The sequence below is a fragment of the Anomaloglossus baeobatrachus genome, chromosome 3 (assembly GCF_048569485.1).
Source record: "Anomaloglossus baeobatrachus isolate aAnoBae1 chromosome 3, aAnoBae1.hap1, whole genome shotgun sequence".
In the NCBI taxonomy this organism is placed as follows: Eukaryota; Metazoa; Chordata; class Amphibia; order Anura; family Aromobatidae; genus Anomaloglossus; species Anomaloglossus baeobatrachus.
In genome coordinates this window covers 205,097,843-205,118,109 of record NC_134355.1, presented here as the reverse complement: position 1 = coordinate 205,118,109, position 20,267 = coordinate 205,097,843, and the positions used below count along the sequence as shown (strand labels likewise).

General features: G+C 46.1%; 1 protein-coding gene across 1 annotated transcript in view; it reads left to right on the top strand.

Moving 5' to 3' along the window:
• PCNX2 (pecanex 2) overlaps nucleotides 1–20,267 on the top strand; it is a 1,407,555-nt gene that overhangs the window by 1,245,047 nt on the left and 142,241 nt on the right. Inside the window, exon 30 of the mRNA XM_075339694.1 lies at nucleotides 4,052–4,326. Within this exon, the coding sequence (XP_075195809.1) occupies nucleotides 4,052–4,326 (275 nt within the window). The remainder of the gene's footprint in view (nucleotides 1–4,051; nucleotides 4,327–20,267) is intronic.

The window sequence follows — 20,267 nt, the reverse complement described above, 5'->3', positions numbered from 1 at the left end:
TGAAAAGAGGATGGCTTCTACAAATGTCTAATGATAATAAGCACACATCAAAATCCACAATAGACTACCTCAAAAGAGACAAGCTGACAGTTTTACAATGGCTCTCACAGTGCCCTGATCTGAATATCACTGAAAATCTGTGGCTAGACCTCAAAAGAGCAGTGCATGCAAGACAGATTTCAGAGAACTGGAAGACTTATGCAAGAAAGAACGGATAAAAATCTCTAAAACAAAAATTAAAAGACTCTTGGCTGGCTACAAAAAGCAGTTACAAGCTGTGATACTTGCCAAAGGAGGTGCTATTAGGTACAAACCATGCAGGGTGCCCAAATGTTTGCATCAGCCTGTTTTCCTTCTTTTTGTTAATGTAAAAATGTAAAAGTTGAATAGATATATTTTTGTTACTTAAAATACAAAGTAAATGTGTCATCTTTAACTATAAGTGTTGTGAATACATTTGAATTAGATTCCAGTTTGGAGCTCCCTCTTGTGGTCAGTGCTGGTAATGCAGCTGACTTGCTGAGTGGGAACTGGACAGCTGAGTAGGATTTGCAATCAGGCCATTTGGTTTGGGCCTACATAACTATGTAGCTTCCTTTTGTTCCTTGCCGGTGCTCAATTGTATTTCCTGTGTTCTAAGAACTTCCTGAAACCAGCCCTGTTCTCTTTGTCTACCAGAACTCCTCTCAGTTAAGTTGGTCTTGTACCTTTTGCATATAGTTTTTCACTTTCTTGTGATTTTGCCTGTGTGGAGTTCCTGATGGAATTGGATTATTCCCTGCCGGGAGTATCTGTGTACCTTGCTCCATGTTCTGATATCTACAGTTAGGTCCAGAAATATTTGGACAGTGACACAATTTTCGCGAGTTGGGCTCTGCATGCCACCACATTGGATTTGAAATGAAACCTCTACAACAGAATTCAAGTGCAGATTGTAACGTTTAATTTGAAGGTTTGAACAAAAATATCTGATAGAAATTGTAGGAATTGTACACATTTCTTTACAAACACTCCACATTTTAGGAGGTCAAAAGTAATTGGACAAATAAACCAAACCCAAACAAAATATTTTTATTTTCAATATTTTGTTGCGAATCCTTTGGAGGCAATCACTGCCTTAAGTCTGGAACCCATGGACATCACCAAACGCTGGGTTTCCTCCTTCTTAATGGTTTGCCAGGCCTTTACAGCCGCAGCCTTCAGGTCTTGCTTGTTTGTGGGTCTTTCCGTCTTAAGTCTGGATTTGAGCAAGTGAAATGCATGCTCAATTGGGTTACGATCTGGTGAGTGACTTGGCCATTGCAGAATGTTCCACTTTTTTGCACTCATGAACTCCTGGGTAGCTTTGGCTGTATGCTTGGGGTCATTGTCCATCTGTACTATGAAGCGCCGTCCGATCAACTTTGCGGCATTTGGCTGAATGTGGGCTGAAAGTATATCCCGGTACACTTCAGAATTCATCCGGCTACTCTTGTCTGCTGTTATGTCATCAATAAACACAAGTGACCCAGTGCCATTGAAAGCCATGCATGCCCATGCCATCACGTTGCCTCCACCATGTTTTACAGAGGATGTGGTGTGCCTTGGATCATGTGCCGTTCCCTTTCTTCTCCAAACTTTTTTCTTCCCATCATTCTGGTACAGGTTGATCTTTGTCTCATCTGTCCATAGAATACTTTTCCAGAACTGAGCTGGCTTCATGAGGTGTTTTTCAGCAAATTTAACTCTGGCCTGTCTATTTTTGGAATTGATGAATGGTTTGCATCTAGATGTGAACCCTTTGTATTTACTTTCATGGAGTCTTCTCTTTACTGTTGACTTAGAGACAGATACACCTACTTCACTGAGAGTGTTCTGGACTTCAGTTGATGTTGTGAACGGGTTCTTCTTCACCAAAGAAAGTATGCGGCGATCATCCACCACTGTTGTCATCCATGGACGCCCAGGCCTTTTTGAGTTCCCAAGCTCACCAGTCAATTCCTTTTTTCTCAGAATGTACCCGACTGTTGATTTTGCTACTCCAAGCATGTCTGCTATCTCTCTGATGGATTTTTTCTTTTTTTCAGCCTCAGGATGTTCTGCTTCACCTCAATTGAGAGTTCCTTAGACCGCATGTTGTCTGGTCACAGCAACAGCTTCCAAATGCAAAACCACACACCTGTAATCAACCCCAGACCTTTTAACTACTTCATTGATTACAGGTTAACGAGGGAGACGCCTTCAGAGTTAATTGCAGCCCTTAGAGTCCCTTGTCCAATTACTTTTGGTCCCTTGAAAAAGAGGAGGCTATGCATTACAGAGCTATGATTCCTAAACCCTTTCTCCGATTTGGATGTGAAAACTCTCATATTGCAGCTGGGAGTGTGCACTTTCAGCCCATATTATATATATAATTGTATTTCTGAACATGTTTTTGTAAACAGCTAAAATAGCAAAACTTGTGTCACTGTCCAAATATTTCTGGACCTAACTGTATTGTGTTTTGTCATGCTTGGTACAATATTCAGTCCCCTCTCTATATCAAGGTTTTTCTTAGATCCCAGTAACACCAGAGTACTGATATAGCAGGGGAGAGCCTGTTCAGGCTCAGTTTTTTTCCATGTCAGGCGTGCTGGTATTTATTAAAGTTTTTACGGCTGCAGTCAGTGCCCTTTCCTATTCTTTCCAATACAGATAGTTTTGGGCCTCATTTTTGCTTACTCTGTTCTCTGGCTACGTATTGTGTTTTCCTATATCAACGTAATCTTTACATGTGGGGGGCTATCTATATCTTTGGGGACTACTCCGAGGCAGATTAGTTTTTCTACATTTCTCTCTGTTAGAGTATTTAGTTCTCCGGCTGTGTCGAGATGACTAGGTCATCGTAGGCTCATCCCACGGCTACTTCTAGTTGTGTGTAAGTATTAGGTCTGCAGTCCGTTAAGTTTCCAGCCACTCTGGTTATTTTCTGGGTTCCGAGTTATTGCTCTTTTTCTGATCCTCCTCAGTCACTGGATCTTAACATGTATGTGTTTTAGAGATCATTTCATCTCCAACTTGCTTAACTGTTCACAATAAGTATTACTCACAGCAAGTTGGGCTGTCTGTAGGTCCCTACACTAAATATAAAAATAGCAACAAAAAGAGGACAATGTCCTCCAAAATTTAAGTATTACTCACAGCAAGTTGGGCTGCAGTGTGTACATCGCCCAGGCCAAAATCTAATGCTCTACCAGGATACAGCTAAACCCCCACTAATGTGGAAGCGTCACAGGTGCAGGAGAAGCAGATCTGCTTCTCCTGCACCTGTGACGCTTCCACATTAGTGGGGGTTTAGCTGTATCCTGGTAGAGCATTAGCTTTTGGCCTGGGCGATGTACACACTGCAGCCCAACTTGCTGTGAGTGATACTTAAATTTTGGAGGGCATTGTCCTCTTTTTGTTGCTATTTATATATTTAGTGTAGGGACCTACAGACATGAGGTCCCGTGACGAGGGTGTAGGCTTACGTTTTATGGACATAAATACCAACAAAAACCTCATATTTTTTTGTTTGTACAGGATACAGCCAGGCCCCTTTCTGTTGGGCCTTGCATTGTAGAGTGTCTGTCTGTGCATGATACACAGTGGGGTACGGCTTGGCAGCCCGCCTGATCTAATAGAAGGGCGTCACCTAATAGGCTGCGGGCTTGTGACTGTGCCATCTGCATGTGAACAACGCTCTATGCAAGCCACTTGTGTGCAGTTTTATCATCTAGCATTCGCCTCCCCTCCATTTCACGGAGGTGTGTGTGTGTGTGTGTGATCTGCTTCTCCTGCACCCGTGACGCTTCCACATTAGTGGGGGTTTAGCTGTATCCTGGTAGAGCATTAGCTTTTGGCCTGGGCGATGTACACACTGCAGCCCAACTTGCTGTGAGTAATACTTAAATTTTGGAGGACATTGTCCTCTTTTTGTTGCTGTTCACAATAACAGTAATTTTGACCAAGGGTGCCCAAAGTTTTGCATGCTACTGTATGTACACACATAGCAGCCAGACTTGTGATATATAATTGTATTATACTATTTCAGGTAAATAAAGAATGTGTAAGAGGACTTTGGGCTGGACAACAACAGGAACTGATTTTTTTTCGGAATCGGGATCATGAGAGAGGCAGCATACAAAACAACAAACATGTTTTAAGAAATTTAATCAACTCCTCCTGTGATCAGCCCCTGGGTTATCCTATATATGTATCTCCACTGACCACATCTTACCTGGGGACACACAATCAACTCAAAGAATTATTGGGAGGACCAGTTAATCTTGAAATTTTTACTTCATGGTTTCAAGCAAAATGGCTCATGTAAGTAAGAAAAAAATATTAAATGCTAATTAAACCGTTCTTGTACCATAAAGGATGTAAGAAATGTATCGATTTCAACTTATTTTCATGCATTGTTTATTCCAAAAATAGCTTTTCAGTTATTATTATTATTATCATCATTTTTATTACTATTAGTATTATTATTATTATTAATAATAATAATAATAATAATTTTTCTTTATATAGCGTCAATACATTCCGCAGCACTTTACAATTCAAAGGGGACATTTTGCAGACAATATCATAAGTCACAGAGTAACACCATTCAACAGATACCAAGAGGGGTGAGGGCCCTGCATGCAAGCTTACAATCTATGAGGAAATAGAGGAGGTAGTTAACAGTAGTCATTTTATGTCTTAAAAAAGGTATCCAAATCCATACTTACACCATAACCAAGACCAAATACAAGATCAAGGGCAAGAAAGGGGTACGACCACGGTACCGTGAAGAATCAATCTAGGATATCCTGGATAGGGATTTATTAAGTCTACGTGTTTTAGAGTAAAACCCCCTACTATAGGACCAAATCATATTATACATATATATACTGAAGATCAAAATTAAAATTAGAGAACAATGTATGTTCACTTGCTTTTTCAGAAATAATGTAATCTACATTGATCAACATTTGAAGGTTTTTTTGTAAGGGGTACATCATGCCACTAGAACAATGTTTTCAAAAAGGTGCAAAGATTATCCACATAGAACCTTTATTTTGCCCAAAACGTGATGATCATAATTAGAGAACTGCAATGATTGTACTACAGAGAAAGATTACAACTATATTTTCTGAAGTTAATAACAGTCACCAATCAGTAAAAAGTTTACAGGCCTTTGCTTTAAATGACTTCAGCACATCTGCAGCCACACAATATCACTAGTCTCTCACACTGCTCTCGTGTGATTTTGGTCTACTGTTCTTCCAATGTCTTCCACAGTTCTTTGACTGTTATGGGTTTCTTGGCCATAACTTTGTCACCAAGGATTTTCCAGAGGTTTTCTATTGGGTTTAGGTCAGGACTCTGGGTTTGCAATTTCAATGTTTCAATGTTTTCTGTTTCAAGAAACTGCTGTACCCATTTTACTGTGTGACAAGGGGCATTGTCCTGTATGAAAATTGATGGCTGATTGACTGATGAATGCAAGTAAAGCCCGCTTTACACGCTGCAATGTATCTTACAATGTGTCGGTGGGGTCACATCGTAAGTGACACACATCCGGCATCGTAAGGTACATTGCAGTGTGTGACAGGTACGTGCGATTGCGATTGAACGGTAAAATGTTCATCGCACGCACATCGTTCATTTCTCTAGAATGGAACGTCAGATTGTTCATCGTACCCGTGGTAGCACACATCGCAGTGTGTGACACCCCGGGAATGATGAACAGATCTTACCAGCATCCTGCGGCTCCCGGCCAGCAATGCGGAAGGAAGGAGCAATGCCCCCTGGGAAATATTAAAACAAGAAAGCCTGCGGAGACACCATCACATGTTTATCAACGCTGGCAGGAAACTAGCCAGGTCTTTCACCGGCAAGAAACAACCACGGGAAGGGCAGTCTCCAGTCAAAAAGACCACCTATGCCAAACATGGTATCCATCCACAGACAGCTGTTTCGGGGTATTTGCCACTCATCAGAGGGGAGTAGGAAACTGGCTAGTGGGAGCAATGCCTAGTAGAAGACTACATAAGCAAGGATGGTTGACCTTAGGGAGATCAACAGCCAACACCACGAAGACACCATCCCGTGTTTCGCAATGCAGTGAATCTAAAGCAATGCCCACTGGGAAATATTATCTGTGGATGGATACCATGTGGGGTGTTGGATGTTGATCTCCCTAAAGTCAACCATCCTTGCTTATGTAGTCTTCTACTAGGCATTGCTCCCACTAGCCAGTTTCCTACTCTACACTGATGAGGAGCAAATACCCCGAAACAGCTGTCTGTGGATGGATACCATGTTTGGCATAGGTGGTCTCCTTGACTGGAGACTGCCCTTCCCGTGGTTGTTCCTTCCCGGTGAAAGACCTGGCTAGTTTCCTGCCAGCGTTGAGAAACATGTGATGGTGTCTTCACAGGCTTTCTTGTTTTAATATTTCCCAAGGGGAATTGCTCTAGAATCACTGCGTTGAGGAACACGTGATGGTGTCTCCGCGGTGTTGAATGTTGATCTACCTAAGGTCAACCATCCTTGCTTATGTAGTCTTCTACTAGGCATTGCTCCCACTAGCCAGTTTCCTACTCTACACTGATGAGGAGCAAATACCCCGAAACAGCTGTCTGTGGATGGATACCATGTTTGGCATAGGTGGTCTCCTTGACTGGAGACTGCCCTTCCCGTGGTTGTTCATTCACGGTAAAAGACATGGCTAGTTTCCTGCCAGCGTTGAGACACATGTGATGGTGTCTCCGCAGGATTTCTTGTTTTAATATTTCCCAGGGGGCATTGCTCTAGAATCACTGCGTTGAGAAACACGTGATGGTGTCTCCGCGGTGTTGGATGTTGAGCTCCCTAAGGTCAACCATCCTTGCTTCTGTAGTCTTCTACTAGGCATTGCTCCCACTAGCCAGTTTCCTACTCCACACTGATGAGGGGCAAATACCCCGAAACAGTTGTCTGTGGATAGATACCATGTTTGGCATAGGTGGTCTCCTTGACTGGAGACTGCCCTTCCCGTGGTTGTTCCATCCCGGTAAAAGACCTGGCTAGTTTCCTGCCAGCGTTGAGAAACATGTGATGGTGTTTCCGCTGTGTTGGATGTCGATCTCCCTAAGGTCAACCATCCTTGCTTATGTAGTCTTCTACTAGGCATTGCTCCAACTAGCCAGTTTCCTACTCCACACTGATGAGGGGCAAATACCTCGAAACAGCTGTCTGTGGATGGACACCATGTTTGGCATAGGTGGTCTCTTAGACTGGAAACTGCCCTTCCCGTGGTTGTTCATTCCCGGTGAAAGACCTGGCTAGTTTCCTGCCAGAGTTGAGAAACGTGATGGTGTCTCCGCAGGCTTTCTTGTTTTAATATTTCCCAGGGGGCATTGCTCTAGAATCACTGCGTTGAGAAACATGGGATGGTGTCTCCGCGGTGTTGAATGTTAATCTCCCTAAGGTCAACCATCCTTGCTTATGTAGTCTTCTACTAGGCATTGCTCCCACTAGCCAGTTTCCTACTCCACACTGATGAGGGGCAAATACCCCGAAACAGCTGTCTGTGGATGGATACCATGTTTGGCATAGGTGGTCTCCTTGACTGGAGACTGCCCTTCCCGTGGTTGTTCCTTCCTGGTGAAAGACCTGGCTAGTTTCCTGCCAGCGTTGAGAAACATGTGATGGTGTCTCCGCGGTGTTGGATGTCGATCTCCCTAAGGTCAACCATCCTTGCTTATGTAGTCTTCTACTAGGCATTGCTCCAACTAGCCAGTTTCCTACTCCACACTGATGAGGGGCAAATACCCCGAAACAGCTGTCTGTGGATGGACACCATGTTTGGCATAGGTGGTCTCCTTGACTGGAGACTGCCCTTCCCGTGGTTGTTCCTTCCCGGTGAAAGACCTGGCTAGTTTCCTGCCAGCGTTGAGAAACATGTGATGGTGTCTCCGCAGGCTTTCTTGTTTTAATATTTCCCAGGGGGCATTGCTCTAGAATCACTGCGTTGAGAAACACGTGATGGTGTCTCCGCGGTGTTGGATGTTGATCTCCCTAAGGTCAACCATCCTTATTTATGTAGTCTTCTACTAGGCATTGCTCCCACTAGCCAGTTTCCTACTCCACACTGATGAGGGGCAAATACCCCGAAACAGTTGTCTGTGGATAGATACCATGTTTGGCATAGGTGGTCTCCTTGACTGGAGACTGCCCTTCCCGTGGTTGTTCCATCCCGGTAAAAGACCTGGCTAGTTTCCTGCCAGCGTTGAGAAACATGTGATGGTGTTTCCGCTGTGTTGGATGTCGATCTCCCTAAGGTCAACCATCCTTGCTTATGTAGTCTTCTACTAGGCATTGCTCCAACTAGCCAGTTTCCTACTCCACACTGATGAGGGGCAAATACCTCGAAACAGCTGTCTGTGGATGGACACCATGTTTGGCATAGGTGGTCTCCTTGACTGGAGACTGCCCTTCCCGTGGTTGTTCCTTCCCGGTGAAAGACCTGGCTAGTTTCCTGCCAGCGTTGAAAAACATGTGATGGTGTCTCCGCAGGCTTTCTTGTTTTAATATTTCCCAGGGGGCATTGCTCTAGAATCACTGGGTTGAGAAACACGTGATGGTGTCTCCGCGGTGTTGAATGTTGATCTCCCTAAGGTCAACCATCCTTGCTTATGTAGTCTTCTACTAGGCATTGCTCCCACTAGCCAGTTTCCTACTCTAAACTGTTGAGGGGCAAATACCCCGAAACAGCTGTCTGTGGATGGATATCATGTTTGGCATAGGTGGTCTCCTTGACTGGAGACTGCCCTTCCCGTGGTTGTTCATTCCCGGTGAAAGACCTGGCTAGTTTCCTGCCAGCGTTGAGAAACATGTGATGGTGTCTCCGCAGGCTTTCTTGTTTTAATATTTCCCAGGGGGCATTGCTCTAGAATCACTGCGTTGAGAAACACGTGATGGTGTCTCCGCGGTGTTGGATGTTGATCTCCCTAAGGTCAACCATCCTTATTTATGTAGTCTTCTACTAGGCATTGCTCCCACTAGCCAGTTTCCTACTCCACACTGATGAGGGGCAAATACCCCGAAACAGTTGTCTGTGGATAGATACCATGTTTGGCATAGGTGGTCTCTTTGACTGGAGACTGCCCTTCCCGTGGTTGTTCCTTCCCGGTGAAAGACCTGGCTAGTTTCCTGCCAGTGTTGAGAAACATGTGATGGTGTCTCCGCAGGCTTTCTTGTTTTAATATTTCCCAGGGGCATTGCTCTAGAATCACTGCGTTGAGAAACACGTGATGGTGTCTCCGCGGTGTTGGATGTTGATCTCCCTAAGGTCAACCATCCTTATTTATGTAGTCTTCTACTAGGCATTGCTCCCACTAGCCAGTTTCCTACTCCACACTGATAAGGGGAAAATACCCCGAAACAGTTGTCTGTGGATGGATACCATGTTTGGCATAGGTGGTCTCCTTGACTGGAGACTGCCCTTCCCGTGGTTGTTCCTTCCCAGTGAAAGACATGGCTAGTTTCCTGCCAGCGTTGAGAAACATGTGATGGTGTCTCCGCAGGCTTTCTTGTTTTAATATTTCCCAGGGGGAATTGCTCTAGAATCGCTGCGTTGAGAAACACGTGATGGTGTCTCCGCGGTGTTGAATGTTGATCTCCCTAAGGTCAACCATCCTTGCTTATGTAGTCTTCTACTAGGCATTGCTCCCACTAGCCAGTTTCCTACTCTACACTGATGAGGGGCAAATACCCCGAAACAGCTGTCTGTGGATGGATACCATGTTTGGCATAGGTGGTCTCCTTGACTGGAGACTGCCCTTCCCATGGTTGTTCATTCCCGGTGAAAGACCTGGCTAGTTTCCTGCCAGCATTGAGAAACATGTGATGGTGTCTCCGCAGGCTTTCTTGTTTTAATATTTCCCAGGGGGCATTGCTCTAGAATCACTGCGTTGAGAAACGCGGGATGGTGTCTCCGCGGTGTTGAATGTTAATCTCCCTAAGGTCAACCATCCTTGCTTATGTAGTCTTCTATTAGGCATTGCTCCCACTAGCCAGTTTCCTACTCCACACTGATGAGGGGCAAATACCCCGAAACAGCTGTCTGTGGATGGATACCATGTTTGGCATAGGTGGGCTCCTTGACTGGAGACTGCCCTTCCCGTGGTTGTTCCTTCCCGGTGAAAGACGTGGCTAGTTTCCTGCCAGCGTTGAGAAACATGTGATGGTGTCTCCGCGGTGTTGGATGTCGATCTCCCTAAGGTCAACCATCCTTGCTTATGTAGTCTTCTACTAGGCATTGCTCCAACTATCCAGTTTCCTACTCCACACTGATGAGGGGCAAATACCCCGAAACAGCTGTCTGTGGATGGAAACCATGTTTGGCATAGGTGGTCTCCTTGACTGGAGACTGCCCTTCCCGTGGTTGTTCCTTCCTGGTGAAAGGCCTGGCTAGTTTCCTGCCAGCGTTAAGAAACATGTGATGGTGTCTCCGCAGGCTTTCTTGTTTTAATATTTCCCAGGGGGCATTGCTCTAGAATCACTGGGTTGAGAAACACGTGATGGTGTCTCCGCGGTGTTGAATGTTGATCTCTCTAAGGTCAACCATCCTTGCTTATGTAGACTTCTACTAGGCATTGCTCCCACTAGCCAGTTTCCTACTCTACACTGATGAGGGGCAAATACCCCGAAACAGCTGTCTGTGGATGGATACCATGTTTGGCATAGGTGGTCTCCTTGACTGGAGACTGCCCTTCCCGTGGTTGTTCATTCCCGGTGAAAGACCTGGCTAGTTTCCTGCCAGCATTGAGAAATGTGATGGTGTCTCCGCAGGCGTTCTTGTTTTAATATTTCCCAGGGGGTATTGCTCTAGAATCACTGCGTTGAGAAACACGGGATGGTGTCTCAGCGGTGTTGAATGTTGATCTCCCTAAGGTCAACCATCCTTGCTTATGTAGTCTTCTACTAGGCATTGCTCCCACTAGCCAGTTTCCTACTCCACACTGATGAGGGGCAAATACCCCGAAACAGCTGTCTGTGGATGGATACCATGTTTGGCATAGGTGGTCTCCTTGACTGGAGACTGCCCTTCCCGTGGTTTTTCCTTCCCGGTGAAAGACCTGGCTAGTTTCCTGCCAGCGTTGAGAAACATGTGATGGTGTCTCCGCGGTGTTGGATGTCGATCTCACTAAGGTCAACCATCCTTGCTTATGTGGTCTTCTACTAGGCATTGCTCCCACTAGCCAGTTTCCTACTCCACACTGATGAGGGGCAAATACCCTTAAACAGCTGTCTGTGGATGGATACCATGTTTGGCATAGGTGGTCTCCTTGACTGGAGACTGCCCTTCCCGTGGTTGTTCCTTCTCGGTGAAAGACCTGGCTAGTTTCCTGCCAGCGTTGAGAAACATGTGATGGTGTCTCCGCAGGCTTTCTTGTTTTAATATTTCCCAGGGGGAATTGCTCTAGAATCACTGCGTTGAGAAACACGGGATGGTGTCTCCGCGGTGCTGAATGTTGATCTCCCTAAGGTCAACCATCCTTGCTTATGTAGTCTTCTACTAGGCATTGCTCCCACTAGCCAGTTTCCTACTCTACACTGATGAGGGGCAAATACCCCGAAACAGCTTCTGTGGATGGATACCATGTTTGGCATAGGTGGTCTCCTTGACTGGAGACTGCCCTTCCCATGGTTGTTCATTCCCGGTGAAAGACCTGGCTAGTTTCCTGCCAGCGTTGAGAAACATATGATGGTGTCTCCGCGGTGTTGGATGTCGATCTCCCTAAGGTCAACCATCCTTGCTTATGTAGTCTTCTATTAGGCATTGCTCCCACTAGCCAGTTTCCTACTCCACACTGATGAGGGGCAAATACCCCGAAACAGCTGTCTGTGGATGGATACCATGTTTGGCATGGGTGGTCTCCTTGACTGGAGACTGCCCTTCCCGTGGTTGTTCCTTCCCAGTGAAAGACCTGGCTAGTTTCCTGCCAGCGTTGAGAAACATGTGATGGTGTCTCCGCAGGCTTTCTTGTTTTAATATTTCCCAGGGGGCATTGCTCTAGAATCACTGCGTTGAGAAACACGTGATGGTGTCTCCGCGGTGTTGGATGTTGATCTCCCTAAGGTCAACCATCCTTGCTTATGTAGTCTTCTACTAGGCATTGCTCCCACTAGCCAGTTTCCTACTCTACACTGATGAGGGGCAAATACCCCGAAACAGCTGTCTGTGGATGGATACCCTGTTTGGCATAGGTGGTCTCCTTGACTGGTGACTGCCCTTCCCGTGGTTGTTCATTCCCGGTGAAAGACCTGGCTAGTTTCCTGCCAGCATTGAGAAACATGTGATGGTGTCTCCGCAGGCTTTCTTGTTTTAATATTTCCCAGGTGGCATTGCTCTAGAATCACTGCGTTGAGAAACACGGGATGGTGTCTCCGCGGTGCTGAATGTTGATCTCCCTAAGGTCAACCATCCTTGCTTATGTAGTCTTCTACTAGGCATTGCTCCCACTAGCCAGTTTCCTACTCCACACTGATGAGGGGCAAATACCCCGAAACAGCTGTCTGTGGATGGATACCATGTTTGGCATAGGTGGTCTCCTTGACTGGAGACTGCCCTTCCTGTGGTTGTTCATTCCCGGTGAAAGACCTGGCTAGTTTCCTGCCAGTGTTGAGAAACGTGATGGTGTCTCCGCAGGCTTTCTTGTTTTAATATTTCCCAGGGGGCATTGCTCTAGAATCACTGCGTTGAGAAACACGGGATGGTGTCTCCGCGGTGTTGAATGTTGATCTCCCTAAGGTCAACCATCCTTGCTTATGTAGTCTTCTACTAGGCATTGCTCCCACTAGCCAATTTCCTACTCCACACTGATGAGGGGCAAATACCCCGAACCAGCTGTCTGTGGATGGATACCATGTTTGGCATAGGTGGTCTCCTTGACTGGAGACTGCCCTTCCCGTGGTTTTTCCTTCCCGGTGAAAGACCTGGCTAGTTTTCTGCCAGCGTTGAGAAACATGTGATGGTGTCTCCGCGGTGTTGAATGTTGATCTCCCTAAGGTCAACCATCCTTGCTTATGTAGTCTTCTACTAGGCATTGGTCCCACTAGGCAGTTTCCTACTCCACACTGATGAGGGTCAAATACCCCGAAACAACTGTCTGTGGATGGATACCATGTTTGGCATAGGTGGTCTCCTTGACTGGAGACTGCCCTTCCCGTGGTTGTTCCTTCTCGGTGAAAGACCTGGCTAGTTTCCTGCCAGCGTTGAGAAACATGTGATGGTGTCTCCGCAGGCTTTCTTGTTTTAATATTTCCCAGGGGGCATTGCTCTAGAATCACTGCGTTGAGAAACGCGGGATGGTGTCTCCGCGGTGTTGAATGTTAATCTCCCTAAGGTCAACCATCCTTGGTTATGTAGTCTTCTATTAGGCATTGCTCCCACTAGCCAGTTTCCTACTCCACACTGATGAGGGGCAAATACCCCGAAACAGCTGTCTGTGGATGGATACCATGTTTGGCATAGGTGGTCTCCTTGACTGGAGACTGCCCTTCCTGTGGTTGTTCATTCCCTGTGAAAGACCTGGCTAGTTTCCTGCCAGTGTTGAGAAACGTGATGGTGTCTCCGCAGGCTTTCTTGTTTTAATATTTCCCAGGGGGCATTGCTCTAGAATCACTGCGTTGAGAAACGCGGGATGGTGTCTCCACGGTGTTGAATGTTAATCTCCCTAAGGTCAACCATCCTTGCTTATGTAGTCTTCTTTTAGGCATTGCTCCCACTAGCCAGTTTCCTACTCCACACTGATGAGGGGCAAATACCCCGAAACAGCTGTCTGTGGATGGATACCATGTTTGGCATAGGTGGTCTCCTTGACTGGAGACTGCCCTTCCCGTGGTTGTTCCTTCCCGGTGAAAGACCTGGCTAGTTTCCTGCCAGCGTTGAGAAACATGTGATGGTGTCTCCGCGGTGTTGGATGTCGATCTCCCTAAGGTCAACCATCCTTGCTTATGTAGTCTTCTACTAGGCATTGCTCCAACTAGCCAGTTTCCTACTCCACACTGATGAGGGGCAAATACCCCGAAACAGCTGTCTGTGGATGGACACCATGTTTGGCATAGGTGGTCTCCTTGACTAGAGACTGCCCTTCCCGTGGTTGTTCCATCCCGGTGAAAGACCTGGCTAGTTTCCTGCCAGCATTGAGAAACATGTGATGGTGTCTCCGCAGGCTTTCTTGTTTTAATATTTCTCAGGGGGCATTGCTGTAGAATCACTGCGTTGAGAAACACGTGATGGTGTCTCCGTGGTGTTGAATGTTGATCTCTCTAAGGTCAACCATCCTTGCTTATGTAGTCTTCTACTAGGCATTGCTCCCACTAGCCAGTTTCCTACTCCACACTGATGAGGGGCAAATACCCCGAAACAGTTGTCTGTGGATGGATACCATGTTTGGCATAGGTGGTCTCCTTGACTGGAGACTGCCCTTCCCGTGGTTGTTTCTTCCTGGTGAAAGGCCTGGCTAGTTTCCTGCCAGCGTTAAGAAACATGTGATGGTGTCTCTGCAGGCTTTCTTGTTTTAATATTTCCCAGGGGGCGTTGCTCTAGAATCACTGGGTTGAGAAACACGTGATGGTGTCTCCGCGGTGTTGAATGTTGATCTCTCTAAGGTCAACCATCCTTGCTTATGTAGTCTTCTACTAGGCATTGCTCCCACTAGCCAGTTTCCTACTCCACACTGATGAGGGGCAAATACCCCGAATCAGCTGTCTGTGGATGGATACCATGTTTGGCATAGGTGGTCTCCTTGACTGGAGACTGCCCTTCCTGTGGTTGTTCATTCCCTGTGAAAGACCTGGCTAGTTTCCTGCCAGTGTTGAGAAACGTGATGGTGTCTCCGCAGGCTTTCTTGTTTTAATATTTCCCAGGGGGCATTGCTCTAGAATCACTGCTTTGAGAAACACGGGATGGTGTCTCCGCGGTGTTGAATGTTGATCTCCCTAAGGTCAACCATCCTTGCTTATGTAGTCTTCTACTAGGCATTGCTCCCACTAGCCAATTTCCTACTCCACACTGATGAGGGGCAAATACCCCGAAACAGCTGTCTGTGGATGGATACCATGTTTGGCATAGGTGGTCTCCTTGACTGGAGACTGCCCTTCCCGTGGTTTTTCCTTCCCGGTGAAAGACCTGGCTAGTTTCCTGCCAGCGTTGAGAAACATGTGATGGTGTCTCCGCGGTGTTGGATGTCCATCTCCCTAAGGTCAACCATCCTTGCTTATGTAGTCTTCTACTAGGCATTGCTCCCACTAGCCAGTTTCCTACTCCACACTGATGAGGGGCATATACCCCGAAACAGCTGTCTGTGCATGGATACCATGTTTGGCATAGGTGGTCTCCTTGACTGGAGACTGCCCTTCCCGTGGTTGTTCCTTCCCAGTGAAAGACCTGGCTAGTTTCCTGCCAGCGTTGAGAAACATGTGATGGTGTCTCCGCAGGCTTTCTTGTTTTAATATTTCCCAGGGGGCATTGCTCTAGAATCACTGCGTTGAGAAACACGTGATGGTGTCTCCGCGGTGTTGGATGTTGATCTCCCTAAGGTCAACCATCCTTGCTTATGTAGTCTTCTACTAGGCATTGCTCCCACTGGCCAGTTTCCTACTCTACACTGATGAGGGGCAAATACCCCGAAACAGCTGTCTGTGGATGGATACCCTGTTTGGCATAGGTGGTCTCCTTGACTGGTGACTGCCCTTCCCGTGGTTGTTCATTCCCGGTGAAAGACCTGGCTAGTTTCCTGCCAGCATTGAGAAACATGTGATGGTGTCTCCGCAGGCATTCTTGTTTTAATATTTCCCAGGGGGCATTGCTCTAGAATCACTGCGTTGAGAAACACGGGATGGTGTCTCCGCGGTGTTGAATGTTGATCTCCCTAAGGTCAACCATCCTTGCTTATGTAGTCTTCTACTAGGCATTGCTCCCACTAGCCAGTTTCCTACTCCACACTGATGAGGGGCAAATACCCCGAAACAGCTGTCTGTGGATGGATACCATGTTTGGCATAGGTGGTCTCCTTGACTGGAGACTGCCCTTCCTGTGGTTGTTCATTCCCGGTGAAAGACCTGGCTAGTTTCCTGCCAGTGTTGAGAAACGTGATGGTGTCTCTGCAGGCTTTCTTGTTTTAATATTTCCCAGGGGGCATTGCTCTAGAATCACTGCGTTGAGAAACACGGGATGGTGTCTCCGCGGTGTTGAATGTTGATCTCCCTAAGGTCAACCATCCTTGCTTATGTAGTCTTCTACTAGGCATTGCTCCCACTAGCCAATTTCCTACTCCACACTGATGAGGGGCAAATACCCCGAACCAGCTGTCTGTGGATGGATACCATGTTTGGCATAGGTGGTCTCCTTGACTGGAGACTGCCCTTCCCGTGGTTTTTCCTTCCCGGTGAAAGACCTGGCTATTTTTCTGCCAGCGTTGAGAAACATGTGATGGTGTCTCCGCGGTGTTGGATGTCGATCTCCCTAAGGTCAACCATCCTTGCTTATGTAGTCTTCTACTAGGCATTGCTCCCACTAGCCAGTTTCCTACTCCACACTGATGAGGGGCATATACCCCGAAACAGCTGTCTGTGCATGGATACCATGTTTGGCATAGGTGGTCTCCTTGACTGGAGACTGCCCTTCCCGTGGTTGTTCCTTCCCAGTGAAAGACCTGGCTAGTTTCCTGCCAGCATTGAGAAACATGTGATGGTGTCTCCGCAGGCTTTCTTGTTTTAATATTTCCCAGGGGGCATTGCTCTAGAATCACTGCGTTGAGAAACACGCGATGGTGTCTCCGCAGTGTTGGATGTTGATCTCCCTAAGGTCAACCATCCTTGCTTATGTAGTCTTCTACTAGGCATTGCTCCCACTAGCCAGTTTCCTACTCTACACTGATGAGGGGCAAATACCCCGAAACAGCTTTCTGTGGATGGATACCCTGTTTGGCATAGGTGGTCTCCTTGACTGGTGACTGCCCTTCCCGTGGTTGTTCATTCCCGGTGAAAGACCTGGCTAGTTTCCTGCCAGCATTGAGAAACATGTGATGGTGTCTCCGCAGGCTTTCTTGTTTTAATATTTCCCAGGGGGCATTGCTCTAGAATCACTGCGTTGAGAAACACGGGATGGTGTCTCCGCGGTGTTGAATGTTGATCTCCCTAAGGTCAACCATCCTTGCTTATGTAGTCTTCTACTAGGCATTGGTCCCACTAGGCAGTTTCCTACTCCACACTGATGAGGGGCAAATACCCCGAAACAGCTGTCTGTGGATGGATACCATGTTTGGCATAGGTGGTCTCCTTGACTGGAGACTGCCCTTCCCGTGGTTGTTCCTTCTCGGTGAAAGACCTGGCTAGTTTCCTGCCAGCGTTGAGAAACATGTGATGGTGTCTCCGCAGGCTTTCTTGTTTTAATATTTCCCGGGGGGCATAGCTCTAGAATCACTGCGTTGAGAAACATGTGATGGTGTCTCCGCGGTGTTGGATGTTGATCTCCCTAAGGTCAACCATCCTTATTTATGTAGTCTTCTACTAGGCATTGCTCCCACTAGCCAGTTTCCTACTCCACACTGATGAGGGGCAAATACCCCGAAACAGTTGTCTGTGGATGGATACCATGTTTGGCATAGGTGGTCTCCTTGACTGGAGACTGCAATTCCCGTGGTTGTTCCTTCCCGGTGAAAGACCTGGCTAGTTTCCTGCCAGCGTTGAGAAACATGTGATGGTGTCTCCGCAGGCTTTCTTGTTTTAATATTTCCCAGGGGGAATTGCTCTAGAATCACTGCGTTGAGAAACACGTGATGGTGTCTCCGCGGTGTTGAATGTTGATCTCCCTAAGGTCAACCATCCTTGCTTATGTAGTCTTCTACTAGGCATTGCTCCCACTAGCCAATTTCCTACTCCACACTGATGAGGGGCAAATACCCCGAAACAGCTGTCTGTGGATCGATACCATGTTTGGCATAGGTGGTCTCCTTGACTGGAGACTGCCCTTCCCGTGGTTTTTCCTTCCCGGTGAACGACCTGGCTAGTTTCCTGCCAGCGTTGAGAAACATGTGATGGTGTCTCCGCGGTGTTGGATGTCGATCTCCCTAAGATCAACCATCCTTGCTTATGTAGTCTTCTACTAGGCATTGCTCCCACTAGCCAGTTTCCTACTCCACACTGATGAGGGGCATATGCCCCGAAACAGCTGTCTGTGCATGGATACCATGTTTGGCATAGGTGGTCTCCTTGACTGGAGACTGCCCTTCCCATGGTTGTTCCTTCCCAGTGAAAGACCTGGCTAGTTTCCTGCCAGCGTTGAGAAACATGTGATGGTGTCTCCGCAGGCTTTCTTGTTTTAATATTTCCCAGGGGGCATTGCTCTAGAATCACTGCGTTGAGAAACACGTGATGGTGTCTCCGCGGTGTTGGATGTTGATCTCCCTAAGGTCAACCATCCTTGCTTATGTAGTCTTCTACTAGGCATTGCTCCCACTAGCCAGTTTCCTACTCTACACTGATGAGGGGCAAATACCCAGAAACAGCTGTCTGTTTATGGATACCCTGTTTGGCATAGGTGGTCTCCTTGACTGGTGACTGCCCTTCCCGTGGTTGTTCATTCCCGGTGAAAGACCTGGCTAGTTTCCTGCCAGCATTGAGAAACATGTGATGGTGTCTCCGCAGGCTTTCTTGTTTTAATATTTCCCAGGGGGCATTGCTCTAGAATCACTGCGTTGAGAAACACGGGATGGTGTCTCCGCGGTGTTGAATGTTGATCTCCCTAAGGTCAACCATCCTTGCTTATGTAGTCTTCTACTAGGCATTGGTCCCACTAGGCAGTTTCCTACTCCACACTGATGAGGGGCAAATACCCCGAAACAGCTGTCTGTGGATGGATACCATGTTTGGCATAGGTGGTCTCCTTGACTGGAGACTGCTTTTCCTGTGGTTGTTCCTTCCCGGTGAAAGACCTGCCTAGTTTCCTGCCAGCGTTGAGAAACATGTGATGGTGTCTTCTCAGGCTTTCTTGTTTTAATGTGTCTTATTAAATTTGCATGAATGACTAGAGGAAAAACTGCATGAGCTACCAGGGAAATAGTTTTTATATTTAAAATAATTTAAAATTTCTGGTGGAATTTATAGAGAAATAATCCTTTTCTAGGAAAATCAAATATTTGTATGAGCATATAATTTGTGCACACACATACCAGATGTATACATATCTGAAATAATGTCAGCTAAAATCCCCAACAAATTTTGAATTATAAAATATACATGTATGACTAGACATACCAGACAGGTGAGTATGCCTAGAGTGCAGAATATGATCAAAAATCCATTGGGATTAGTAGAATATGAAAACCTTGTGAATAACTAGAAGAATAGAAATGTGTATGCCTACATAGGTTATTGACGTTCAGAACCATGGGAAAAAAGACAAGGTGCATACACACATAGACAACTTAAGTTCAAAGCATGAGGAAAAAGCAGTACACATGTACATAAATGTAACAAATTGAAAGCAAAATAGTAGTAGGAAAAGAAAAAGGAGTAGCTCACGAATGTACTCTACAGAGCCACAGGTGCATAGAAGTGGCTGGCATCCACTGAGTAGATAAATTGTCCATCACCTTTTCATCCTTAAAATGTACCATATTTTATTCAAAATTCACATACAAGTTCCCATTAAAACATATGGGTCCCCATTTCACAGGCTACACTGGCCCCTGACTTATGCGTTTTAGAACAAGTTCTTAGTGAATACATTGACCCCACATATAAATAACATACTTATTCTTGTCACAAGTTGATGCAGTAATAAATGGATTAACATATTCGTATTTAGTCTTCATATTAAAATCAAGGTGCAGTATCTAAGCATTGAATAAGGTGACAACCCAACATATTATTTTGCTAGTCTTAAATATTTATCATGCACTGTATAGTTATATAGCAATACATCTACCAAAAAAGATTGTTAGTCCTAATAAAAGTATAACATGTCACTACAGTAATTTAACCCTGCCACGTAACACGTGTTTAATTCTACCAAAAGCCTCCATATGAAGGAGGGTGTTCCCAATTACCACCTCTTATGGGCTTATTGATCCTTTCTATACTCTTGACTCTCAGACTGCTCATATTGCCTTTGTGCATGTTTAGAATTTGTTTAGATAGCCATGAAATAGATCATCGGGCAGAAGATGACTCAAGATTGGACACAGAAATGTGCTGTTATATTATTTTTTTTATGAGACATGTAG